The sequence below is a fragment of the Heterocephalus glaber genome, unplaced genomic scaffold (genome assembly GCF_053883595.1).
Source record: "Heterocephalus glaber isolate CG9 unplaced genomic scaffold, H.glaber_assembly_v1.0 deba00000546, whole genome shotgun sequence".
NCBI classification, from domain to species: domain Eukaryota; kingdom Metazoa; phylum Chordata; class Mammalia; order Rodentia; family Bathyergidae; genus Heterocephalus; species Heterocephalus glaber.
In genome coordinates, this window is record NW_028258147.1 from 5,786,693 (window position 1) to 5,812,760 (window position 26,068).

The 26,068-nt window shown below is 42.9% G+C and overlaps 2 protein-coding genes across 7 annotated transcripts in view; one reads left to right on the forward strand and one right to left on the reverse strand.

Moving 5' to 3' along the window:
* Positions 1 to 22,880, forward strand: part of Copg2 (coat protein complex I subunit gamma 2) — a 124,612-nt gene extending 101,732 nt beyond the window's left edge. For both annotated transcript variants that reach the window (XM_004856323.3, XM_021237587.2), the window contains exons 21-24: positions 20,540 to 20,637; positions 21,346 to 21,484; positions 21,776 to 21,874; positions 22,318 to 22,880. In XM_004856323.3, coding sequence (XP_004856380.1) covers positions 20,540 to 20,637; positions 21,346 to 21,484; positions 21,776 to 21,874; positions 22,318 to 22,448 — 467 coding nt within the window. In that variant the 3' untranslated portion in view covers positions 22,449 to 22,880. The remainder of the gene's footprint in view (positions 1 to 20,539; positions 20,638 to 21,345; positions 21,485 to 21,775; positions 21,875 to 22,317) is intronic.
* Mest (mesoderm specific transcript) overlaps positions 141 to 26,068 on the reverse strand; it is a 41,269-nt gene continuing 15,341 nt past the window's right edge. For 3 of the 5 annotated variants that reach the window (XM_004856324.3, XM_004856325.4, XM_087204528.1), the window contains 2 exons: positions 25,156 to 25,219; positions 141 to 24,266 (listed from right to left, as the gene is read on the reverse strand). In XM_004856324.3, the coding sequence (XP_004856381.2) occupies positions 24,149 to 24,266; positions 25,156 to 25,219 (182 nt within the window). In that variant the 3' untranslated portion in view covers positions 141 to 24,148. Of the gene's footprint in view, positions 24,267 to 25,155; positions 25,317 to 26,068 lie in introns of all 5 variants that reach the window. The other 2 variants (XR_015448688.1, XM_087204529.1) reach the window with 2 other exon arrangements.

The window sequence follows — 26,068 nt, forward strand, 5'->3', positions numbered from 1 at the left end:
GTTTTGCCTTCTTCCTCCCTTGTCATCTGGATCATCAACCTCTAATGTCTCCTCAGGGCCTTGCTGTGCTCTGCAGGACCAAGTTACTTCATTCTTTACTTTCTCCACCAAGCCTTTGAAATCACTGTGTTTTGACGTTTCCCCAGTCCAGGCTTTACTCTGTCCTCTGGAGTCTCTGTATGGGACAGACACCTCTCTCCTTTCAGGCATAATAGAAGCACAGCTGCATTGTTCACTGAAAAGTGCCTGTTCCGCATCATCTCTCAGCTGCCCCTGTCATTTGCAAGCATCTTTCTACCCACACACAGGACTCGCTCCTCTTGAGTCCCTAGCCATGTCCCTGAGGTTCCCTGCCAATACTGCCTGTGCAAGACTGGTAGTAATTTGCAATACTGCTTGGTTCTCTTTGTTGCCCCTTTTTTCCATACTGTTCTCTTCTGCAAATGTCTAGGGTTTCTTGTCTTTTTGCTCCGCTTCTAAGGTATGGTTTTGATACTTCCTATCCCAGTACCCACTCCTGTGTGATCTGCCAACACACATAGTTAGGCAGCTCTGCATTCCACCTTCCCTTCTCCAAGTGGGCCATCACTGAAGCCACCACTAACTCATAAGAGTCTCTCCCATTTATTTCTCTTCCCATCTCATCACGTTCCATGACCCAACTCCCATAGGCACTTTTTCGTGGCAGCCCAACTACTTGTCTTTGCCCAGATATGTATTTAAGCCTTGCACTGCCATTCCCTGTGACACAGAAGTCTTTCCCTCGGTTTGAACTGCCTTCCTGACATGCTCTGCCTACTTTGCCAGCATTGCCAGCCTTTTTGTTCCCATTTTTGTACTCTACAGAGCCCATCTGCTGTTTGAATTCAACCCTGGCCATCCTAGCTTGTTTGTGCTGCTTTGCTGATAGTCACCTCCCCTCTTGGAATGATTACCCCTGACCTCTCTTCATCTTAATATGCTATTTATTGATACAGTGGACCCAGTATTTCTGAGGTGCCACAACTGCTATGGACTCATTTCTTGTTTCGTTTTTTTTGGTACCGGGGATCAAACTCGGGACCTTGTGTTGGCAGGGCAGGCACAGGAACCACTGAGCTAAATCCCCAGCCCTATGGACTCATTTCTTTAAACCTCCTCTCATTTGTTCTTCATTCCTTGCGTGTCTATCCATGCCATATTTTTTTGCTTCCAGGGACTTCGTCTCACTTTGCCTCACAGGTGGGGAAGAGATCCCTAATACTTGCCTACTTGCGCCTGGCATTTGCCTCGATTGGCTAAGTGCATTCTTTGATCCTCTCAGCACTCCTCTCCTCTCAACTGGAGGCTCCTTCTTGCTCTTTTTTATTCTTGTTGTCCATTGAGCTATCTTCCCTGTCACTCTCTCCATGGGTTAAAACTCTGATCCCCTCCTCTAGTTCCTGATGGTTAATTTTTTTCTCCTGCTTTCCTCTACTGCATAGTAAAGGATGTTACTTTCCCCACCCTCCACTTTTAGCTGCCATCTGTCATGGTCCAATCAGCTCAGTAGCCTTCTTTGGTGCATACTTCAGCCTAGATCTGCTCACACTTCCTGTTGATCCAGAATATTCCATCTTCTTTTAATCAGAAACTGTACAGAATCCATGTACTCTGCTCAGCAGCTCATGGTTGCATCTCTGTCTTTAGATACGTGTTTTCTGGCACCAACAACATGGCTCCCTGTGCCTTTTAGGAGTTCTTTTACCTTTTTTCATTCAGACTCTTCTCTGAGAGAACATCTGCCTCTGATTCTCTGACCATGTTCCTGTGCCACATGCTTTTATTCACCACACATGCCTACTCCATTCCTTCACACACGTGCCGGCTGGCATCCTGACCTTTCATCCTTCCAGGTGCCTCTTTGTGACATCCCTGGGCTCCCTGTCACCCTCAGCCAGCTCTGACAGTCACAACTCTGATGCCCCCATCTACCCCCATTCACAGGCCTCATCCGCTCCCCTCCCATCTCTGCCCAGCCTCCATTCTCGCCCTTCCACCAGTGATTCTCACCCGAGGACGCACGACCCACAGGTGGCCTATCAGAACCATCTTCTGGGTCCCTTTGCTGCTGTTGTTTACTGTCTGTGAGCAGAACCCTGCTCCCCTCCCGTGTCCTGACAGGCCTCCCTGGGGCTATGCCCACAGCCCCCCTCGGGTGGAGCACCCCCCCCATCCCCGGTAAGAATCACTGCTGTGGGTGCCCCCTGTGCTCCCTGTGCCCTCTGGGCCTCGCCCTCCCATTTCAGGTCCCAGCGTTCCAGTGGTAGCCATCTGACGTCCTCACTCAAGGATGTCAGCAGACCCGGCACTCTCCTGGAACCACCATGTTCCCCTCCCTGTATTCCCTTTACATAGAACACCCCAACTCACATCTGCATGAGAGCTATTTAACATACATACTTCTCCCTGTTTATGGTGACCCCCATCTGATTTGACCCTCAGGCATTCCATCAGTATTTTGGCCCTAATCTGGTCCTTCTGTATGCTTACTGTTATCCCCTTTTCTTAAACTACCCTCTTCTTTTTTGATTAGAGACAAACAGCCTCTACAGAGTCTTTTACTTTGGTCTGTAAATCCCTCCTTTGTCCTACAAAGCAGTCCCTTACTTTTGCCTCTTTTCTGCCCTACCTGCAGCTGTTAACTCTCTTTCTTATTTTGGGGTAAATCCAATAGTATTGCCAGCCTATATTTATCAACATCAACAGTGGACATGAAATCTTCTCCTGAGTCATATCAGTAAGGTTCACTTTTCAATGCCTGGAGCCTGGCTCATGTCTCCTACCCCTTAACCCCTACTTATCCACTAACCCCTTCCTCTCCCCACCTTCAACCCACTATTCCCAACCCTGCCATCTTGTCTCCCAAACTAGACTCCATCCCAGTTGAATTCCCAGTAAAAGCCTGGCCTGAATTTTTGCACTCAGCAACATTCAAGGCTTTAAGAGAACTCTTTTTTTTTTTATGCATTGCCTTCTACCCCTTTCTACCTTGCCCTCCTTGTGCCGATCCTTGCAGGCAGGTGCCACCCCTCCTCCCTGGTCCCATTGCTGTCAGCAGTCTCCCTCCCACTCCACTCTCCGCTCTCCATCCTCCCTGGGTGCCTCCTGCTGCTCTGTTTGTCTTCCATAAGGGACTCCCCTGCTGTGCTGCATCATTGTCCCATAGTCACATTTTACTTGCCGACTTGCTACTTATTGCCCATTCTTTGTTGCCTACAAATTCCTCCCTGCCTCTTCTCTATGGCCATACTTTCTCAACTATCTAGTTGCTACTACTTCATCAGATTCATGCCTCATTTCTATTAGGAGTCTGCTCTTCCTAGACCTGCTCTCCTTTTCAAATTCCTTTCATCCTCTCCCCACTACCATCTCTTCTGGCACCATCAGCTGTTACTCATTTGCATCTTCCATTTGTTCTAGTCTCCACCTACCTTTAGGCTGCCTTTTCCTTCCTTTCCTTCCTTCCTCGCTTCCATTCCTACCACTCCAGTGTACTTTCTTCTCTGCTCTTCCTTCTCCACCCAGTGAGTTCCTCAGAAGTCTAACACCAGTGTCCCCACTGCTTTCTTTTGATCTTTCCTCTCCTCCTTTGTTCTTCTTTCTCTGGGGTTGAGCCCAGGGAATACACCACAGTCATCACAGTTGCCCTCCCACAACCTCAAGGGTCCCCTTTGTTTTCTCTTTCTCTCTTGATCCCACTACATTAAAACACTGATTTTCAGATTTGAAGTCCTGCTTTTTACATAGGTACCATTCTCCATCCTGTTTCTTTTCTTTCTTGTTCTCTGGATCAGCTAACCAAAACAAAACAAAAGCTTGGCCTGTGAAACTCCTAAGTTCACAGCCCCTAGGGCCTTGCACTATATTTCCTTTACATTTTATTACCTAGGTTCCTCACCTTCTCATCCTAAACCTACACCACCTCAGTGGGTTCTAGTTTCCACTTCTCACCTGCAGCTTCACTCTGTCTTTTGCATCTCTACAGCATGGGACAGGACACCTGTCTCCTTTTAGCCACCCTTGAACAATGGAAGCACAGCTGCAGTGGTCAATGCGAAATGCCTGTTCCACATTGCCTCCCAGATGCTCCTCTGCTATTTGCAAGCATCTGTCTCCCATGTGCTGGACTGAATCTGCATGAGTCCATCTCCATGTCCCTTTGGTTATCTGCCAGTGCTATCTTTGCAGAAGGCATCTTAAAGTGCAAAACTGCTCAGTTTTGTTTTACAAAATCTCTGTGGCCCACAATCTCTGTAGGCCCTCATTCTTTGAACACCCTGGCTTTTGCTTCTGTCTTTGCTCTGCTTCTAAGACCTGTCCTTGATACTACCCATCCCACCAACTTGTCCCCTGAGATCTTGCTGGCACCTTTAGTGTGAGAACTCAGCATTCTGCCTGCCTTCCTCCTTTTTTTTTGTATCTGGGATCGAACTCGGGTCCTTATGCTTCCACATCAGGTGGCAAAACCACTGAGCTAAATCCCCAGCCCTGCCTTCCTCCTTTCTATACTGGCCTCTTCCCTTTCACTGAAGCTACCATAAACTCACAAGGGTGTCTCATAACCACAGCCTTTCCCGTCACTTTGTCTTCACATCACCAACCCTGACCCAATCCCAATCCCACAGATACTTTCCCATGGAAGCCCAGTTCCAGCATCGTTTTCCAGCCTTGATGTGAGTTTAACCCTCACACAGCCATCCCTGGTATTTTTTCCGGCTGTCACTTTCCAGAGACTCTCCACTTTCTCTTCAATGGCCACTCCTACTTCCTGCAACCTCCCAGTCAATCCATGGACTCAAGAGTCTTTCCCTTAGTGTTCCCTCCCTTCCTAATCTGTTCTGACTACTACCACCATTGCCAGCCTCTTTGCCATAGTGTTCTACTGAGCCCATCTGCTATTTGAATTCTCCCTTAACCATCCTAGCTTCTGAATTCTACCACATTGGAGACAGTTGTGTCTTTATTAGTGCCCTTCTCCAACCTTTCATTATCTTACCATGCATATCACTGATAAAGAGATGTCCAACATTGTCAAGGTGTCATGACCACTACAGCCTTATTCTTCTTTGGCCCCCTCTCACTTCTCCTTCATGTTCTACTTATGTTAATCTTCCCTCCAGGTCTTTGTCTTCCTGGGCTTTCTTACACACTTTGCCCGCCTTAAGGAAAAGTTCCTGTATCCTGTGTTGCTTCTGCCTTTACTGTCCTTGTCATTCTCCCTTGGTGTAGTGCCTTCCCTGATCCTCACAGTAATTCTCTTAGCTGCTTTTTCTTTCATCTTTCTCATTCTTCTTGCCAATTGGCCCACCTCAGCTGTCATGATCTGTCCTAGGTTGAAGACTCCTCACCTCTTCTCTCCTCTTCTAATCCCAGATTGATCTTTTCTCCTGCTTTCCTTTTCAAATATGTAACAGAGTTCTCTGCACCCTCCCGATTGCCATACTCCCAGGCCTGAGAATCATCTAATTCCCTTCCTTAGTCCCCTTGGATATTTTTTCCTTTCTTGACCTTCCCTAGGTGCTCACAGCTTTACCGCAGCCTTGTCACACTGCACTGACACATGCACCAGCCGAACACCTTGCTCACTACACTGTGGCCCCAGCTGTCAGGTCCTTCCAGTTCCAACATCCATGGTACCAGGAACCTATCACATTGCCATTCTCATCCTTACTTTCACACTATTCTGAAAACATTCTTGGAAACATCTGCCTCTGATTCTCCCACCACGATCCTGTGCCACATGCTTTTATCTTCTGCCCTCACTCCTGCCGCCACACATGCCCACCCCATCCCCTCAAATACATGCCCGCTGGCAACCCCACCTGCTGCCGGGCCTCACAGCTGTCCCTTCCAGGCAGCTCCTCCATCCCATGCTCTCTCCTGTTCCTCCTTGGCCTCGGCCTCCACCTCCCACCTCAGCACTCATCTCATCCTGAGCTCTCCTTCAGCACTGGCCCCATGCCCCTCTGCTGCTGCCTTTCCTTCCCCTGGACCATGGGCCCTGCTCTCTGCCTACCCCCAGCCCACCCTCTTCCTTTGTGCACTGTCATCTCTCTCTGCCTCACTCCTCCACCTCAGTCCTCAGCTGGGACCATGGTGCTGCCACTGCCCTCCCTGACCTTGACAGGAAATCCCCATTCAGCCTTCATCCTTCCAGACACCTCTCTGCGGCATCCCTGGGCTCCCTGTCACACTCAGTCAGCTCTGACAGTCACGACTCTGATGCCTCCATCTACCCCCACTCACAGGCCTCATTTCCTCCCCTCCCATCTCTGCCCAGCCTCCGTTCTCGCCCTTCCACCAGTGATTCTCACCCGAGGATGCACGACCCGCAGGTGGCCTATCAGAACCATCTTCTGGGTCCCTTTGCTGCTGTTGTTTACTGTCTGTGAGCAGAACCCTGCTCCCTTCCCGTGTCCTGACAGGCCTCCCTGGGGCCATGCCCACAGCCCACCTCGGGTGGAACCCACCCCCATCCCTGGTAAGAATCACTGCTGTGGGTGCCCCCTGTGCTCCCTGGGCCTCACCCTCAGGCCCCAGCGTTCCAGTGGTGGCCATCTGATGTTCTCACGCAGCACATCCCCCTCTGATGTAGACCTAGCACTGTACTCTTGGAGCCACTGGGTTCCCTTCCCTATTTATTCCTTGATACAGGACTCAACCGAATCCCAGTCTGCATGAGAGTTGTTCTTTTGAAAGCCTGTTCCCATCTATCATGCCCTCCTACTCTGATATGACTCCAACTTCCTGTCTGTATCCTTGACTCAAGTGTGGTTTTCCTGAGCAAGTACTATCATATGATCTCTTTTTCATTAATCTCCTATTTCTAGACACAGAAAAGCAGCCCTTCATGACTACTCCTTTGGTCTGGATGTCCTTAGTTTCCTACAAACCAGCTCCTTACCTCTGCCCTCCCTTCCACCCCTACTTAAAGCTCCTCTGTATTTCTTGAGTGGACTCAGTAGCCTTTCCCAACCTGTATTCATTAAGCTCAACAATCAGAATCTTCAACCAGGTTTTTTCAGCAGGATTATTACCTGTTTGTCTGGGTCCTGCCTCAAGTCCCAAACCCATCCCCAAACTCACCCTTCCCCACCACTTAACACTGCTGTTCCAACCATGCTCTCTAGTCCTACTCAGTCTACCCTAACCCAATCTCCATCCAAAGCCCCAACACCTGCATTGACCCACCTCAGCCCATTCTTCCCTACCTAGTCCATAGTCGAGCCTGGCCCAAAATGTGCATTCTTGCAATAATACTCAAGGCTTTAAGACCACACAGTCCTCTCTCCCTGTTGCTTTCGACCCCTTTGTGCTTTGCCTTCAAGACTAGCCTGAGCACTGTATGTGTCTTCATTCCCACTTGGTATGGCCCCTTCTTCTTCTCCTATTGCTGTCCAGTCTGTCTCACCAACCCGTCCCCACCCCCACCCCATTTTCTCCATCCTTCCTGTATGCCTCCTGCCCCATCTGTCTTCCATATGACCTCCTTTTCATATCATCTTCCCTCATCCTTTCTTGCTGCCTTGCTTTCTGTGGCCATTTCTTTTCTTTCTCCTCCTGGCCAAGGGATGGCTCCCTGCCTCATCTCTGGGCTGTACTTCTCTCAACTGCCTACCACCTGCCCACTTTGGTATTCACTCCTTTCTCCATTATCAGTCTGCTCACTCCTTAGTTCTGCTCTCACTACTCAAACTCTTTTCATCCTCTCCCTATTCAGTTTCTCTTTTCAAACCTTTGACTACCACTTCTTCCATTGTTTTCCACCTATTTCTTCTGATAGGCTCTCTTTTCCTACTTCTCCTTCACTAAAATTGTTCCTCTTTTCTGGTCCCTTTCTATTAAGTAGGTACCCACAAAACTCTATAGCTATTCTTACCACTTCTTCCTCCGCCCTTCCTTTGTAATTTCCATTTCCCCTAGTAAGGCCCTACTAGCCAGATGCATCCTTGCTCCAAGAGCTTGCCCTCATAGGACCCCTAATGTTTGTTTGAGTCCTACGTGTTTCTTCTGTCTTGGCACATTACCTTCACAATGCTTGTGTTCAGATTTTAAGACTCTCTTCTTATGTAGGGGCCACTGTCTCTTCTCTTGTACTCTGGATCAGGTGGCCTGAAATATAATCCCTTCATCCAGTCCCTAAAGCCCCTACCTCTAGAGCATTGCTTCCTCCTGGATTGCTGTTTGTCTCATATTAAATTCATGATGCCCCATTGGGTTCTAGAGTGAACCTCCTACACCAATTTCAGTGTGACTATGGAGTCAATCCCCTATGCACTACATGTCCAACCTTCCAGCCACTCTGGAATTTGGAAGAACAGATATAATGAATGATTTTTTAAAATATCTCCTCTTCTATTTGCAAGCATCTTTCTAGCTACATTCTAGACTCAGTCTGCATGAGTCCATCCCCATGTCCCTGAGATTACCTGCCAGTGCTGTCGGTGCTGGAGCCATCTGAAAGTGCAACCCTACCTGGTTTTGTCTGTTTTACTCATGCCTTTGGCCCTGTGTCCCACTATTACCTTAGCTCCCCATTCTGCAAATGCCAGGGCTTTTGATCTTCCTCTCTGCTCCTACGATCTGACACTGATACCACCCATCCACCAACTTGTCCTCTCAGATCTTCCAACATCTCCAATTTGGGAATTCTGCATTCCATCTACCCTCTTTTCCTCACTAGCCCCTGTTCAAGATTGATCCCCTTATATGCCTCCTGTACACTGTGTTGCAGTCAACCCATATACTTGACATCACACATACCACCTTCCTATGTCAGTGCAGCTCCAATGCCTTTCTCTTACCACTCTGGATTCAGACGTAACCCTTGCACAGCCATCCACTGCATTTTCTCCTGCTGTCCTTTCCAAAGACCCTCTACTTCTTCTTTGACATCCAGTCCTTCTCTTGCCATGCCCCAATATATGCACTCAGAAGTCCCACCCATAGTGCCTGCTGCCTTCCTGATAAGTCCTCACTATGCCACCATTGCTGGTCTCTTTGTTCCCAATGTGGTCTGCTGAGTCCATCTGCTATCTGAATTCACCCATGACCATGCCACCCTCTCATTTCCACCATATTAGAGACTATTATTTCCTGTTTCAGACTTGTTCACCGGGCCATCACCTTGCCATTTCCTTGTTTGACACTGGTCTTCAGTGATCACAGGTTCCCATAAACATTACAACTCACTCATGTTACAACCTCATTCTCATTTCCCCATACTCTCTGTTACCTGTGCTGTGCACTTTTGTTCCCTGAGCCGGCCCGCCAGATCCATCACTTTCTCCCTTCTCCTTGGCCCTGATGTGCCTTCCATGCTGCAGTACCTTTGCTGACCCTTTCAGTAGCCCTCTTCTCTCTCCCCTGCTGACTCTTCCCTCTGCTCTTTATCAGCCTGCTCCCAACATGCTGCACACCCCTCACCTCCTCTCTTCCTCTGCTGGTTGCAGCTGATCCTCTTGCCTGCTTTCCTCTGTACTGCTTAAGGAGATGCAGCCACACCCTCCAATCAGCCATGCTTTCAGCAGCCCTCTGTGAATCATCTGGCTGAGCATTAGTCCTTGGGTGTCCACTCCCATCTTCACGTGTCCCCCACACCCAGTGCTCTGCCACATTCAGGCATCTTAGCCTCAGATAGACCATACTGGCGATACATTCTGGCCAGCTGTCCCTGTGGCCCCAGCTGTGGTCTCCTTGAAGAACTTCACATCCGTGGCCCCTGTGTCTTTCATGTTTCCTTTCTCCTTTCTTTCAGTCTTCTGAAAACACTCTTGGAAACATCTGCCTCTTCTCCCACCATGTTCCTGTGCCACATGCTTTTTCCTCTGCCCTCACTCCTGACACTGCAATGCCCACCCCATCTCACACACCTGCCCGCTGGCAACCTGACTACTGCTGAGCCTCACAGCTCTCTCTTCCAGGCAGCCCCTCCATCCCAGTCTCTCATATCCTCCTCCTCCTCTGCCTCCCACCTCAGCACTGATCTCTTCATGAGCTCTCCTTCAGCACTAGCCCCATTCCCCTCTGGTGCTGCCTTCCCCGACCTTGACAGGAAATCCCCACTTGGCCCTCATCCTTCCAGGTACCTCTCTGCGACATCCCTGGGCTCCCTGTCACCCTCAGCCAGCTCTGACAGTCACAACTCTGATGCCTGTATCTATCCCCACTCACAGGCCTCATCTGCTCCCCTCCCATCTCTGCCCAGCCTCCGTTCTCGCCCTTCCACCAGTGATTCTCACCCGAGGATGCACGACCCACAGGTGGCCTATCAGAACCATCTTCTGGGTCCCTTTGCTGCTGTTGTTTACTGTCTGTGAGCAGAACCCTGCTCCCCTCCCGTGTCCTGACAGGCCTCCCTGGGGCCATGCCCACAGCCCCCTCGGGTGGAACCCACCCCCCATCCCCGGTAAGAATCACTGCTGTGGGTGCCCCCTGTGCTCCCTGTGCCCCTGGGCCTCACCCTCCCATTTCAGGCCCCCAGCGTTCCAGTGGTGGCCATCTGACGTCCTCACTCAAGGATCTCAGCACATCCACTCTGATGCAGACCTGGCATTCTGCTTCTTGGAGCTACCACATTCCCTTCCCTGGATTCCTCTTTCACATACAACACCTCCACCCCATCTGCATTATATAATTGTGTCTTCCCCTTATTTGTTTGTTTCCTTTTCCTCTTGAAAGTCATTGCCAATCAGACAATGCCCTTTTTACTTACTTTTCAAGTATGTCTTCCTTTTTCACGCACCATATTCATAATTCAGTTTATATTACCTTACTCAACATTGTCAGTATTTTTCCAACTCTGAAAGCAGCATTGAATTCTCACAAAAGCAATTTCTTTACTATATTTTTAAAACAAGTGCTTAGAACTTGTTGTCCCATTCCTTATTTTTGTACTTCACCCTCAGACTCTGTTAAATGATTTGTCTAAAAGATCTGTGTTGTAAATTATACTGATTTGCCTTATCCGTTCTGTAACTTCCTTTCTCTTTCTTGTTTGATACCTTGAAACCTCTGCCCTCTTTTAGCCATTGTTTGGCATCATCTTTTCTGAGGCTGGTAGCTGTCCTTTCCAAATATGGATGTGCACATTTCAATGCCATTCTCTACCTGGTGCTCTCTCTGCTATCTTGCTTCAGTTCCTCTTTACTCATTTCTTAATTTCTTCTTTTTTGTTGCGAATTAGATTCAAATTTACAGTTCAATCTGTCTTAGCCATTTTGCTTTTTTCTAACATTCCACTCTGATACATTTAGTTGTCTTCTCACTTGCTTTCCTACCTTCATTTCTTTTTCTTTCACTATCTTTAGCTCCTCTTATATCCTGTATCCCTTTTCTTGGTTTATATTCTTCTGCTGATCTCACTGTTGCTGGGTTTCCTTATTGTGAAGCTAGCTGGCCTTGTATTTACTCACATTGCTTTGAAGTGTTATCAAATCTATGAAGTACTTTTTTTTACTTAGTTTCTACCTATATTCTTATCTCATTTGTTAAAATTATACTATCTTGTTCTTCATAGTGTCATCCTTACATGTCATTTTCCATCTAAAAGTAAATTTTACAGTGCTTTTCCACCTACTTTCTTCTTTTATTCCTATTCTGTTCTGCCTTAGAAAAACAATTTTTGTTAACCATCCATTTACTATGTATCAGTCCTATTATTTTCTGTTAGGTACCTTTTCTTGTTCTACATTCATTGCTCAATCCATTTTTATATTTTTGCTTTCCTACATACTGTGCTGAATTGCTTTGGTTCTGTTTGTTTCTTAGTAGGATCCCTGCCTCTTGCCTTATTTTGTGTCCAGTTCACTAAGCCTGACTCTAACTTTTCTGTCAACTACAGTTTTCTTTGCAGATCTACTTTCCTGGACACTGTCCCTCCTGTGTCCTATATTTAGTTACCAACTTTATCTTCACCCCTTCTTTCTTGTTGAATTGCCTCACTAGACAGTACTCTTCCTGACTCAACTGCTTTTTAAGTAATTTTCCTAACCACCACTAAAACACCAATAAAAACCTAAGAATTCCTTAAAATATAAACCATTTTAAAAGACAAATGCCTAATTAATTTACAAAGAATTCATTCAACAGCAGATATGTGTGGTGCAAAATGATTCCATACTACATTAAAGACAACAATTGGCATTTCCCTTTTATACTGTAAGAAATATGACATATTTTCAAGATAAATAACAAATATATATATTTTTAATGAATTATGTAAAGAAGAAATACTTTGGAAATGTTTACTTACCAATTGATGAGTTTCTTCAGTTGTCCCACCCATACTGTAGGGAAGATGACAGGAGCATTGTGCAACATAAAAAAATCCTTGTGCATAGAAAGTGAGCCTACTGGTAGAAGAGCTATGACCACATCAAAAATATACCTTTCTGAGCAGATTTGTGTGCAAGCAAATAATTTTTGTTAGCACAAGAATGGTAACTCACTGTACCAAGTTTTGCAAGCATATGGTGATATATATATAGGAACTTTTCTAGCTGGGCATGGTGTTGCACACCTGTACTGTCAGGTCTATGGGAGGTTGAGACAGGAGGATCACAAGTTTAAGCCCAGCCTGAGCAACTTAACAAGACCTTGTCTCAAAATAAAAAGTAAAAGGGCCAAGGATTTAGCTCAGTGGTTCCAACCTGCCTCGCAAGTGCAAGGACCCGAGTTTGATCCCCGTACCAAAAAAACCAGTAAAAATGAACTGGGATGTAGCTCAGTGCAAAGGCCTTGGGTTCAATCCCCAGCACTCCCCAAAGAAAAACTTTTTATGTTAGCTAGTATTTACATCATGTGACTAGAGAGCAGGTGATATCTGCATCACCTTCTGAAAACTGTTCTGTAATTTATACAGTATTTCCTGGCTATCCTCTGTGTTCCCATACTTACTGGCTAGTCTCTATTTTCTTTTTCTTCTGTCAAGACTTGGCCTAAGTGTGGAGCAGTAGCCATTTTTTCCATCAAAATCTGTGCCACTGTCTTTCTATCTTTAAACAACTTGAATAGTGCTCTTCTCCTTTTCTCTTTATCTTTCTCTTTTTGCTATGAACTCCTCTGACATTTATTTCAACATTCTATTGTTTTTCAGCTAGATCTTTCCAATGGATTTAATTATTTTTTGAATACGTACACTCTTTAATACTCACCATTCAGTATTCAGCCTATTGTCTTCCTATTTCTTGCACTTGGTAGTGAGTGTTTCCACCATCCAGAAAGTCTGGACTTGCCTATGATTCCATCTCTGGCCCATTTTATGTCTGTTAATCTCCCTCTTAATTTCCCATTGTATTGTACACCAATTTTTTCAAATCTTTTTCTAACAAAGCTTTCTGGGCAGCAATATATCATAAATTCAATCTCTCCTCTGCTTCTCTCTCTTTCTGTCTCTCTCTCTCACTCAAGACATCATTATATATCCTAGGCTAGCCTCTAACTCACAGCAATCCTTTTGTCTCAGCCTCTCAAGTGCTAGAATTACAGGTATGGGCCACCATGCCCAGCTTTCTTCTTTTTTTTTCTTTTTCATTCTCAAATTCTTATTTTGTCACATTCTCATCTCCCTCTTATCTCTATTGCCTGATATCAGGTTTAAAATACAACTCTTCACTGAACTTTTAATTCTCGTGTCTCGATGCTTCTCACCCTGGCCCTTACTAATACTGGTCTAACACGTTTGGAAAACTGCATGCTTTATACCGCAGCCTAAATCCTACAACCCCCTGTCCTTATTTACATCAGCTTTCATTTCTCTCTGCTCCTTTCTTTTTTTTTTTTCTTATCCATGTCTCAGTAATTTCTCTCACTTGACATCCAGTTCTAGTGTGACACTTTTGTTCTGAGCAAAGAACATACTTCAGGAAGTTCTTAATTTCCTTCAGTTATTTGCACTTATATATTAACATCTATAATGGTATTACTGGCTTCCTCAATACTCATAGTAATGAATACATTATCTTATCAAAGGGTGTGTTTTTGACTGGTACTCTTTTAATAACACACCTTTCTCACCAAATACAGATCATCGTCTTTACCAGATAAATACCCAGCCATATTTCTAAACCAGTGTTTTTCAGGTTACTGTCAATGTCTTTTATTAACAAGATTCATCCTAATCTTCCTCCTCTGAGCTTTTTTATCAACCAAGTCTTTTAACTAAAACTCCATCACCCTAGAATTTGTACAGCCACTCCCTCACTTTTTCATATTTTAACTTTGTTATTTTGCTTCAGATCCTTTTTTATAGAAATAAAATACTTAATATATAATCAAGATAGAATCATTTCTCCCTTTTAAGAAGAAAATCACTATATAAATGAGATAAATGGAGATATTTACCTTATTTTTATAATTTTAATAAATAGTTCCATATCTGTGAATAATATTCAGTGCTGTCTTTGAGAGTGTGTATTCTTATATATGTGCTTATTTAAATTTTTTTTCCTATCAAGACTTCAAGAACTAGTCTGATGCCTATTCACATTGAGATCTTTACTTCTCTTCTCTCTCACTATCTATACCACACACTCATTGCAAATGTAACACCAAACATTTAGCCCCTTCAGAGATCTGACAGATCTCTCTAGACCATTTCTGATCTCTTTAATGTACAGCTTCTTTGTCAGCCCAGGACCCTGCTCTAATTCACACAGCACTCATTACTTACAGTAAAGCTCCTGTCCTATTATGTTCTACCCTAGCTTACCTATCCATTTTAATGACTATCCCTTTATTATAACAACAGATTAGTAGGTATTCTCCTGAAGTTTACTTCCTCCATGATTCCCAACCATTCCTTAGGAAATAGTTTCCTTTATAAACAAACCACTCACCCATGCTTCCTAATTGGCCAGTCTTTATTTATCTTGGTGTTGCTAGCAATGCCTTTTTAGAATGTATCTTAATAAAACACCCTTAAACTTTCCTATTAAGCAGATTTTTAATGAAAATGTCTGTCATGGAATAGACCTAGTTAGCTTACGCTCTCCTATCCATATTGCTGACACTCTTAGATCCCCCATTCATTTGCTACTGAGCCTTCCCAAACAAGTTCACTGACATGACCCAGTGTGAGATCTTACCAGTTTTTCCCTTCAGGGAGAAACTTTTTTTATAGACCTGATCTGCCTCACTGCCACTCCATCTACCCTTTATTTCTCCATATAGGTATTCCCATACATGGCAGTAGTCTTTTCTGAATAAACAGACTCCTCACAATGGGCGCTCACTGTGCTCACTCTCTGCACACTGGATGTTTGCACTAGCCCTGAACCTATCTCTGCACTCACTCTTCCACCAAGCTTCCTGAACAGCTCCACTCATAACCATCTATGTTTCATTCAGATGGACTCCTTCTCCTTTTGAACAGCACTCCCTAGGCAGGTTTCTTTCTAGTGCCTTTTGTTTGAAAACAAAACAAGACAAAACCACAGTAGAGTAACTTCTAAGAGTAACTTCATTACAGCACTTTACATGACATTCATTTGTTGTTTCCCTTTGATGATTTATTTGCCTTCCCACATATTGTATAATTATTTACCATCTGAACATGAGAATAACAAATGAAGTTTTACTCTTGAGTTGGATTCCCAACATGATCTCCAGCCACTCATTTCCTAATACAGTATTAATCACCCATTCTACAAGCTATTCAGAGAGCTCTCCCATTGTCTTTTTATATCAGTTTATCTTAATCCATCTCCTCCCAAGCACTCTAATTAAAACTTCCCACCAAAGCTTCCACATGACTCTTAAGGCTCTTGTTCTTTTCCCGTTGAAGTCTGATATTAAGACCCAACATCTGTCTGAAAAACCCACATATTAAGGTCTTACAGGACTTCCCTTCTGGAAAATATCATTTCTCATCCTCTCTGCCCAGGTTGCCTCTCATACTCATAAGTATTCTTTTCCCCCCCAGTACTCGTGATTGAATCTGGGGCCTTCACAGTGAGCTACATCCTCAGCCCTTTTTTAAAATTTTATTTTTAGGCAGGGTCTCGCTGAATTGCCCAGGCTAGGCTCAAACTTGTGATTCTCCTCCTTCACCTTGCCAGAGTACTGGGAGTATAGGTGTGCACCACCCTGCCTAGCTTAAGTATTCTGTACAGTGCTCTCAGTACATAGTCTCTCTTACATAGCAGTCTCTCTCTTCTCTCTTAACCATCATCTTTGGTGCACCTATGGTGTCATATCCCTCATATCAGTACCTACCAATCTTCCAGTGACTCCATGTCTTCTGCAGGCTCCTCCACTCTTTCCCTTGATTGACCCTAGAGAAACAGCTGTGTTAACCTATATTAAGTTGCTTTTTTCACCAGCTACCATCTTTGTCATACTTGTGGATTTGATAGTCTTTCCTTCCATGTCTCTTGCTTCCTCTCCACTGTTCTGAATACATGTATATTCTCAGTTCAGTCCAGACCTTCATAGTCCCACCACTGGCCTTGCCTAAGATCCATTGCATTTTGACTCCTTGACCTTTCAGTCTATTGGTCATATTTTTGCTTCAGATATCATTCAGCAAAGATTCTAAGAGGGCATACCCCTACCCATTTCATACATCCTTCTCCTTCCTTAGCTTCAGCATCCATCTTTTCTCTAATTCTGTATTCTTTTCATAAATATCTCCTCAGTAGTTGACTCTTATTTTCAGCCTCATAGCACTCTTATTTAGCCACCCTCTCTTTACATTCTCTGCCTTTGGATGTAATCTAATGTAACTCACCTCTCTCTACTGCAATACAATCTGGCCCTCTTTAATGCCCTTCTCTACCCATACTTCACACACACACACACACACACACACACACACACACACACACTCCCCAGCCTAAATCCTACTTCTTTTTTTGTCAGCCTCCATCTTCTCTTCTTCGGTGACATTTTCATACAAGACTCCCTAGGAAATGTGTGTCACTTTTAGCCAGTCTCCACGAAGCAGGGAACTTCTCTGAGCAACTTTAATGGCACACTATGCAATAATCTACAGTATCTTAACTCTGTCATCCTTTCACTTACCATCTCTCTACAGGAGAAGAAAGGGTTGCAGAATTACTGTCTTCAGATATACTTCCATCGTCATAATCTTCACTCATTCCCCATCTAGCAGGAATAATCCATTCTCTGGAGAAACTACCTGTTCACAACCTCTAAGTAAGCCTCTAAAGAAAATTGTCAGCAATAGGTTTTTATCAGCATTAATCTTAATCAGCTTTCTAATGAGTTTTTCCATTAACTAAGTCCTTTAATTACCAATTTTTTTTCCAAGCTTCAAGAGATACTCTACTGCAGCATCCTACTCAGGTATTTGCTCCTCACCCTTTCTGTATATTTCCCATGGCCTTTATGCCCCACATGTGACCAATCAGACCTGGTTTGAACTCTGACAGAACCCCCCATTTGAGATCTTTACTCTACTAGCTCTGCTTTACACCAGGTAATACTTCCTTTCCTTTGCATCTACTCTCCTTACCTTTTTTATTCTAACCTCCTGACTTTTGGCCTGGGAATACCATCTTATCCTTTCAGTTGATGTGTTATTCTTTAGTGACTGGGCCTTTTTCATCTCAGGGCAGCTTCAGTGTTGCTCTTCTGTACTGTTCCTCCATTCCCTCCTATATTTGTTCTAGAGAAAAACCTTTCAGCATCACTCCTGCCATTTATATAGCATTCCTAAGGATTCCGTAGTGGCTTCTGGATAGTTACTTGCTCCTCAGTTTTGGCTCAGTGTGTGACCATCTTTCTTGACTTCGTACACCCTATACTACATCTGTCCCTTCTCAGTTCACTTCAGAAGTACATGGATTGCTGCAGTTAGCCTGTTTCAGACCCATTCTTTCTAGTGTTTTGTCCTGTTGATGCACCCTTCCTTTATTATCCTTACAAAGCTTTCTAGAATTGTTTCATATACTCCATCCTTACCTCACCAGTCTTCCCTCCAGTGGTAGAGACCTGTCAACTTCCTTCCAAATTTCCCATTCTCACATTTGCCATAATGTATGTTCTGCACCCCAGCCAATTCACACATCTCTCTCTTTCCTCCCAGCATCCATCTTTTCTCCAATTCTGTATTCTTTTCAGATGTATCTCAGAAATTGGCTCTTATTTTCAGCCTGTCCTCACAAGATGAATCCCATTTCTGAGAACAATTCCAATGTAGACCTTAAAGCATACTTTCCTGTTCCCTTTGGTTATTTGCCTTGCCTTATGCTTGAAGCTATCATCTTTATAGCATGGAGGTGGATTCAGTATTGTGCATTTGCCCTGGAAAGGTCCCTCTTCCCTCCTCTCATCACCCAGTGTCAGTCATCTTCTCTAACTGCACTCATAGATTACCACCAGTAGCTTTTTTGAAATTCACCCCAGAGTTTCTATAATACCTTGCTATATCAAACCTTTTAATTAAAAATTTGCTACCAAGGTTTTAAGAACATTTTCTCTACTAATACCTGTCTTAATTTACTTCCTCAGTCCATTTCTGTCTCATGTACTTAATTACATTTACATTTACTTCTGTCTTCTACATAAAATTAAATTTGCCTCAGTCAGTGATCAACATTGTTCCCTAATTTTGTGTCTCCTCTTCTTTTCATCTGCCTATATTCTGCTTAAGCGGGAGTGCATATAATTTATTACTTAATGTCTGTCCTGACGCTGCATTCTTGTGACTTTTAGCCATACCTCTCGCGTCTCTTTCATTTTTTTAAGACCTCAATTGACCTGTGCTGGGTTTCTGTTAACATATACTTCTTTTCCATTCCTCCTGAAGAAAATCCTACCTTAATTTAACCACAATAATTTCTTATAATACTGACACAGATTCTGCAGTGCTGATAAGTATATTCTTTCCTTTAGAGATTAATCCACTACTGTCATAAATTTTCGACATGTTCTATTGAATCCATTGCTCTCTGAATTCAGATCCATTCTTTATGGACTTCCCACCAGTGGTCTGAATTTGGCACCATTTTATTTAGCTTATCTCTAACCTTTCAGTCTCTTGACTACCTCAAAATTGTCTCAAATGACCCCCCCAAAGTTTGTTGTTTTACAACAGAGTCTTGCTCTGTAGTTCAGGGTGGCCTTGAACTCATGACGATCCTCCTGCCTCAGCCTCCTGAGTACTAGGATTACAGGCATGTGCTACCATACCTGGCAGTTGTAAAATAATTTTTAATACATTACTTTACAGTTCCTAAATGAAACCTCATCAACACCTATGTATTAGCATACCTTACTGTTTCCAACTACCCCATGGACTTTGACCTCTTTCCTGTTGGTCCTTACCTTCCTCTGCTAGCCAAAGCTCTTCTCCAATCTTTTGAGACCCAGCTAAACTGTTACATCCTTTCACGTGTTTTATAGTTTTCCCACGCTGTTAATCCTGAAACTTCACACAGTATCTGTTAAATCTGATGTTAAAGAATACAGCATTCAGTTATAATGTTATAGATAGATCATGCCCACACACCCCTAAACAGTCAGCTCCTAGAGACTTAAAAGATTGTGTCTCAACCGTCTTTTAGTGTCCGGTACATTAGCTTACTCCTTTATATGTAATGTCAGTATGATGGATGGGGGATGGAGAGACAAACACAGAGTGAGTTTAAAGACAAGCAGATGAAAGTCTTACTACGGAATTGGTCATACACGTTCTTTATATCTGAGTCTATTCTTTCTTCTCCTTGCTCATCTCCCATATAGCTTCCTAATGCTCCAATTCCTAATATTTTTTGTACTTATAAGGCTTTCCTTAGACCATGGATTCACCCTAAATGCCTTTTCTTCAGTTCCCTCATTATCATGAAAACTACACTTTTCAAAAATGTGACCCCCAACTCCATTTCTTATTACTTCCAATTTGACTTTTTTTTTTGGTACCGGGGATCAAAACATTTATTACTTCCAACAGTCAAACATATAATTGCACACTTGCTTTTCCATCTTAAGTCACTGACTTTATCAATAATAGATTCTATTTACTGACCTAATCAGTGTAATTGAAAGTTGACTTAAAGCAAGTTCATTCTGGTGATCTGTGGAAATCAGTCCACAATTGAAAGTATTAATACTGAGACTCAGGTGTATTTGGTCAATGTTAGTCTGATGGTCTGTAATGTTTTTTACCATCAGTGTGTCTTATTTTGTCAGGTCCTGTAGCAATGATTGTTGTTTTTTTTTTTTTCAACATATAGGGCCTTATGACAAGCATGACAAAAAGCCTCCAAAAGTGTTTCCCTTACTGCTTTCTTCACACCAACACAGAAATAGTTTGCCCATGTCATCTCTTCTGTACTATTCTAACCCAAAGTCCAGAATAGATTTTAACATCCTACTTTGTGAGACTGCCTTTCTGACTCACTTGCATGTGGCCTTGAGAACTACTGCCCTAGAAAATAAGGCATATATATGTTTAACTTGAAAACAGAGCAGCACAAATGGTGCTTCCGTTAATGATGGAACCGATGTGCTCGTAATACCTCTGACATGGGCTTGCCTGCTCTTTCTCCTCCAGTTGCAGGCTCCTTTAGCTGCACCATGAAATTTACAGTCCGGGACTGTGACCCTAACACTGGAGTACCAGATGAGGATGGGTATGATGATGAGTATGTGGTGAGTCATCGCTGTAGAAACATTGACACCGTTCCAACACTAAGACAAGACATCTTCCCTAAGAGCATTTTTCGAGGAACAGCTGGCATGAATTTATGGGGTTTCTGTTCTTCTCAGATTACCACTCCTGTGTAATGGGATTGCACCATGCAAAGAGAATAGATTTACCACTTTATAATTAATTAAAACAAGGAAACTCACCCTTATTTCTACTTGTAATAGGGATGTTTAAGATGAAAACACATTATTTTTCATGAGACTGTAATACATGAAATCAGTTTTACTTGAAGTGGGTTGTTCTGTTTTTGCTTCAGCAACTTTTAGTTTGCTTATAATATAGCCAGATTATGGACTGAAAAATATTCATAGGAAGGAAGACTTATCAACCTTTTAGTGAATATGAATTTTAGAAAGTACTGTGTGGCCTGAATTCAGCAGTTAGGTGTGGCAGCATGACAGCTGTGCATCTCAGGGCTACAGGTATGGATCTGAATTTGGCTCTTGCTAGATGTCCTATTTTTTCACTTTCCTGTGCTAAGGCCCACAGCATTAACTTTATCCAGACTACATCATTTAAACTTTTGTGATGGTAGAGTTTTTCCTGTGCCCCTGCAGGGATATAACAGAGTGATAAATGATTGGTTCCTTCCGTCTTTGTTCTGTATGAAAAGGACTTCTATTTACTGACTGCTGTTTGTTACCTACTAGCTGGAAGATCTTGAAGTTAGTGTGTCTGACCACATTCAGAAGGTACTGAAGCCTAATTTTTCTGCTGCTTGGGAAGAGGTGGGAGATACCTTTGAGAAAGAAGAGACCTTTGCCCTCAGCTCTACCAAAACACTTGAAGGTGAGAACAGTTGTGTTCCCAGTGTACTGTCTGATATAACAGTATAAAACTTAATAGGCATATGTGTTATTCCAGAACTCCTCTTTCATTAAATCCATCCTAAGTCATTTATTTAAAAGACCAGGTACCTGTCTTTATCATCTAGTTGAATCATCCATTTTCAAGGCCAGTAGCCTCACTCAACACACTATCCACACCACTGTGTGCCCCAGCTCCCAGGATATATGAGTACAAAGGTAGATCCTAGTGCTCAACTTCTCTAATACTGTTGCATAAACTTTCTCAACACAGAAGCTGTCAACAACATCATCACATTTCTGGGCATGCAACCATGTGAGAGGTCAGATAAAGTACCTGAAAACAAGAATTCCCATTCGCTCTATCTCGCAGGTAAGAGACTTCTATCAGAGTTCCCTTATACTGTATTTTGTTACAAAATGTAATAAGGGCTGTGGACGGGCATCCCATGTCCTGCTTTTGTACCAGAAGCCCATTATGTAACAATCTGAAGCCCTGTCAAAATGAATAATTTGGTTTGCATGCTATTCTTTTAGGATGAATGTCTGCCCTGACATACTCAGTCTCTCACACAGATACCAGTGCCACCCACTCTCGCCCCTACTTAGATAATTGAATACCTTCTGTGTACCTGATCTCATGGGAATATTTTTTTAAAAGCTAGAACTGATATGTAGTATTCAATTCCCACAAATTTCATTTTAGAAAAGCTAAACTAAAATAATAGAAAGGAGATGTAGGTAAAGCATGATAAATTTCATTATCGGAGCTTATTTTGAGTTCTTAATATGGCTTTCCTTACTTTTTTTTCTCAGGTGTATACAGAGGTGGCTATGATTTATTGGTGAGGTCCAGGCTGGCCTTAGCAGATGGTGTGACCATGCAGGTGACTGTCAGAAGCAAAGAGAGAACACCTGTAGATGTTATCTTGGCTTCTGTTGGATAAGTTCATATGAGGAAGATGACACACTTCACTGTCAGTGAGCTTTTAGGCTAGTGGCATGAATTTCCCCAGAATCACACTCCTAAAGCTTAATGACTTTGGAGAAGCAAATTAAATCTTTGGCCCTAAGCCAGCAGATCAAGCAAATGTCTGTCCTTGTGCATGGGTTTTGGTGTTTCATGGTTTGGTCTGGTTTTTCCTTATTTTTCTCATTTGGTCAGCTTTGGTATGACAGTGCAGCTTTGGGTACTCTTGAAAATCAAATACTATCTTATACTCCAGCTGCTTAACTTCCATCATTCTTTTATTTAATGTGTGAAAGCTCCTGACAATGTTGGAAAATTTTATCCCAGAGGGTGGGGGGAGCCAGAATCCATTTTTGTCACAATTCATTTTTATTAATAGAAAATAAATACTTATTCCAGTTTAAAAGTTGTTATACTTGAAGTAACTAATTTTTTTTAAAAAATTTTAATCACTTAATAATCCTGCTTTGACTAAGACAGTGAAACTGTAGCTTTAAAAAAGTATTCAGCACCATTTGCTTATAGGTCTTTCACAGTTTGTTCTTAAAAGTATCTGGGAACTTTCCTGTCTATAAAGGACAGGAATAGCTGAGCTACATGAGAAAGCCTCTCTGGGACAGCCAATGGAAGCTAAGCGATCATCACAAGAAGAGTGCATATTCAGCATGGGAACTGGACTACACAACAGTCCTCTCCCTCTACTCCAGTTAGGCTCAGGAGGGACATGCTTCTAAAGCACTGAGGTATGATGAGTCAGAATGTTATGCACTGTTAGAATTGGTCTTTCTAGGTAATAATAGTAAATCTGGAATATAATGAATGCAATTGGTCCTTCATGTCCTGTGATTTTAGGAAAGTCTATAAATAGTTTGGATTTAGCTCAGTTTATTAAGAAATTATACATAGTAATAAGGTTCACTATTGTGGCAGAGTAAGGGTCTGCTGGTTAAGTATCCTTATATATAATCTGTAGGCAAATCATAGCCTAGAAGCGTACTCAAAATACTGTATTGTTAACAATATCTATTTTAACAAAATATCTAAAATTAGAAGCAGCTGATAAAACTAAATCCAAAGTTATGACAAGGGAGATTCACTCTCACTCTCACTGAAGCTGTGTTAGAGAACTTTAAAAAAACTATGTGCCCTTAAAGCCATTCAAGGAGAGGTAAGCAGGCCCCCTCTCCTCATTTTTCTACTGTAGGATTCCAAATGGGAAATTATCATTTTTAAGTATTTCATAAAAGTTCACAGAAGTGTTAAAAAGTCTTTTATAGGGGCCGGGGATTTAGCTCAGTGGTTCCGCCGCCTGGCTCACAAGTGGAAGGTCCCAAGTTCGATCCCCGGTACCAAAAAAAAAAAGTCTTTTATGCAGAAGAATGTCTACTGCCTGTCTTTCTGAGTCAATGAGAAGGAGTGCTCACCAGAATTTCCTAAAATACAAAGGTAAGTCCATACCCTTGATCAGATGTCAAAGGAACAGGAGGTGGACTATTATGTCACCCTTAGAGCTTTTGCTACCTTTTTTCTAGATTCTGTTCACCAATGTGAGTAAAATGGACTTTTGTGAGAACAGTATTCAATTGCCAGGACCTCTTTTGGGCATTTCTTCCTAAGTGGAAAACACAACAGATACAGGAGTGGGAGAGGTAACACAGGGAAGCTACTCTTTCCAGCTCAGAAGGAGTTGATGAAGCCCATATATGCATTCAAGAAGCCCATGGGATCCTCTAGCTGTGGGTAGTGGCTAATGTGGTCATCCAGAATCGACACTGTGGACCTCGGCAGCGTTTTCCTAGTGGAAGAGAACAGCATGTAGGTGAACTTGAGGCTGAGCGGGGAGGAGTGTAAGCCAGTGAGAAGCCCCAATAAATGCCCCTATGGACATACTACACTGGAAGGAACTACCAACACAGTTTATTCACCTTCTACATTGGAATTATATCTTAAGCAGATAAACTTGTTCCACTTTAGACACACTAGCTTTTCATTGTTCATAATCCAACAGTCAACTTGAAAATACAGCACTTTTGCAACAGTTGTCAAAACAGAATTCAGCTCCATAGAGAAGCATGAAGCATCAAACAAGTGAATCAGTTCAGCAACTCGAAGCCCAAACAAAGATAGCAAAAGAACTTCCTTAATGTCGGAGATGTGAGAGGGAATATTGTTTAAAATTCTATGCAAGCTGTTTACTACTGGGTTGTATACAGTAGGCCACATGAAGGTATGGAACTTTGTTAGGTGACAAAGTCAAGGTTTCAAATTCTAACGCCTTCCAAGTAAGTACCCAGAGAAAATAACAAACACAAAGAATAACAACTTTTCCACAGTGAACTCGTCTCAATCTCTGCTGCAGTCTGCTCAGGTTAGGACAATGAACTGGTTTTATAATCAGACTAAAACAGGGTATCTACTCTCATACTGTGGTTCACGTGATAGCTTTTTTTTTTTAACCTCTACACCTGGGAGTATGTGAAAACAGGCTATTTAAGATAATGTATAACTGAACTTCTTGATCTTTATACTTATGTGAGAATAAGGTTTCCCGACTCATCTTTTTATGTTGTGTCTCCTGGATGAGAAGCTAATGAGGTCAGTGCCAGTGTCCCTCAAGAAGTAGTTGTGTTTACCCCTGTCAGGATGAAATACTAACAAAACTAAGACCTCTGAGGGAGACTCACCTGTACAGCTCCAAAAACTCTGGATAGGGATTTATAGGATCCATTGGCCCATAGATAAAATGAACTGGGAAAGAGAAGAGGAATGACTTACTGAAAGCTCTCAAATCTGTTCTCCTACGGCCACCCTAAAATTAACTCCCCTGGGATGTGGTGGGAGATTTCTGTAAAATAAAAATTTTTATGATAGAAAACCTAGCTTCTATTATTGGTTAGGCTATAAGGAACTACTGAGCGTTCCCCAATCAGTTCATTTGGGACATTTTCTCCTACATAGAACCATTTGGTCCCTCTTCAGCTCATCTGTGCCCTGGACCAAAAGGAATAAGCCCCACTTTCAACATTCTCTTTCTGTAGATCAAGATACTGTTACTGTCATTTCTTAAGTCTCTTCAGTTACAACTGACCCTTGACATTTGAAACCCACCAATAATTTCTTGAGCACTAGCCACTATGTGGGAAGCATTGTACTGATTTCCTTTTTAAATCTGTACAAATAAGATGAATGAGCAGTCTTTTTTTTTTTTGGTACTGGGGATCGAACTCAGGACCTTGCACTTTCGAGGCAGGTGCAATGCCACTGAGCTAAATCCTCGGCCCTAAAGGCTCTTGATTATCAGCCTCCAGTCCCAGCAATTCAACATTTAATGTGGTATTCAGTGATAGTGCACACCAAAGAAATCAGCAATACCAACTACATTTTCAGTAATACCCTCAATGTTTTATATACTTCAGTCTACACAGATGTCACTGGTGTTTCTAGATGTTGGGAGTAGCATTGCCAGTAAAATAAAGGATGCCCAGTGAAATCTGAATTCAGATTTTAAATTAATTTTGGTGGTTTTTGTTAGTATGTCCTCCATATATAAGTAGTTGTTTAGCTAAATTTCAGATTTAACTGCATGTCTTATATTCT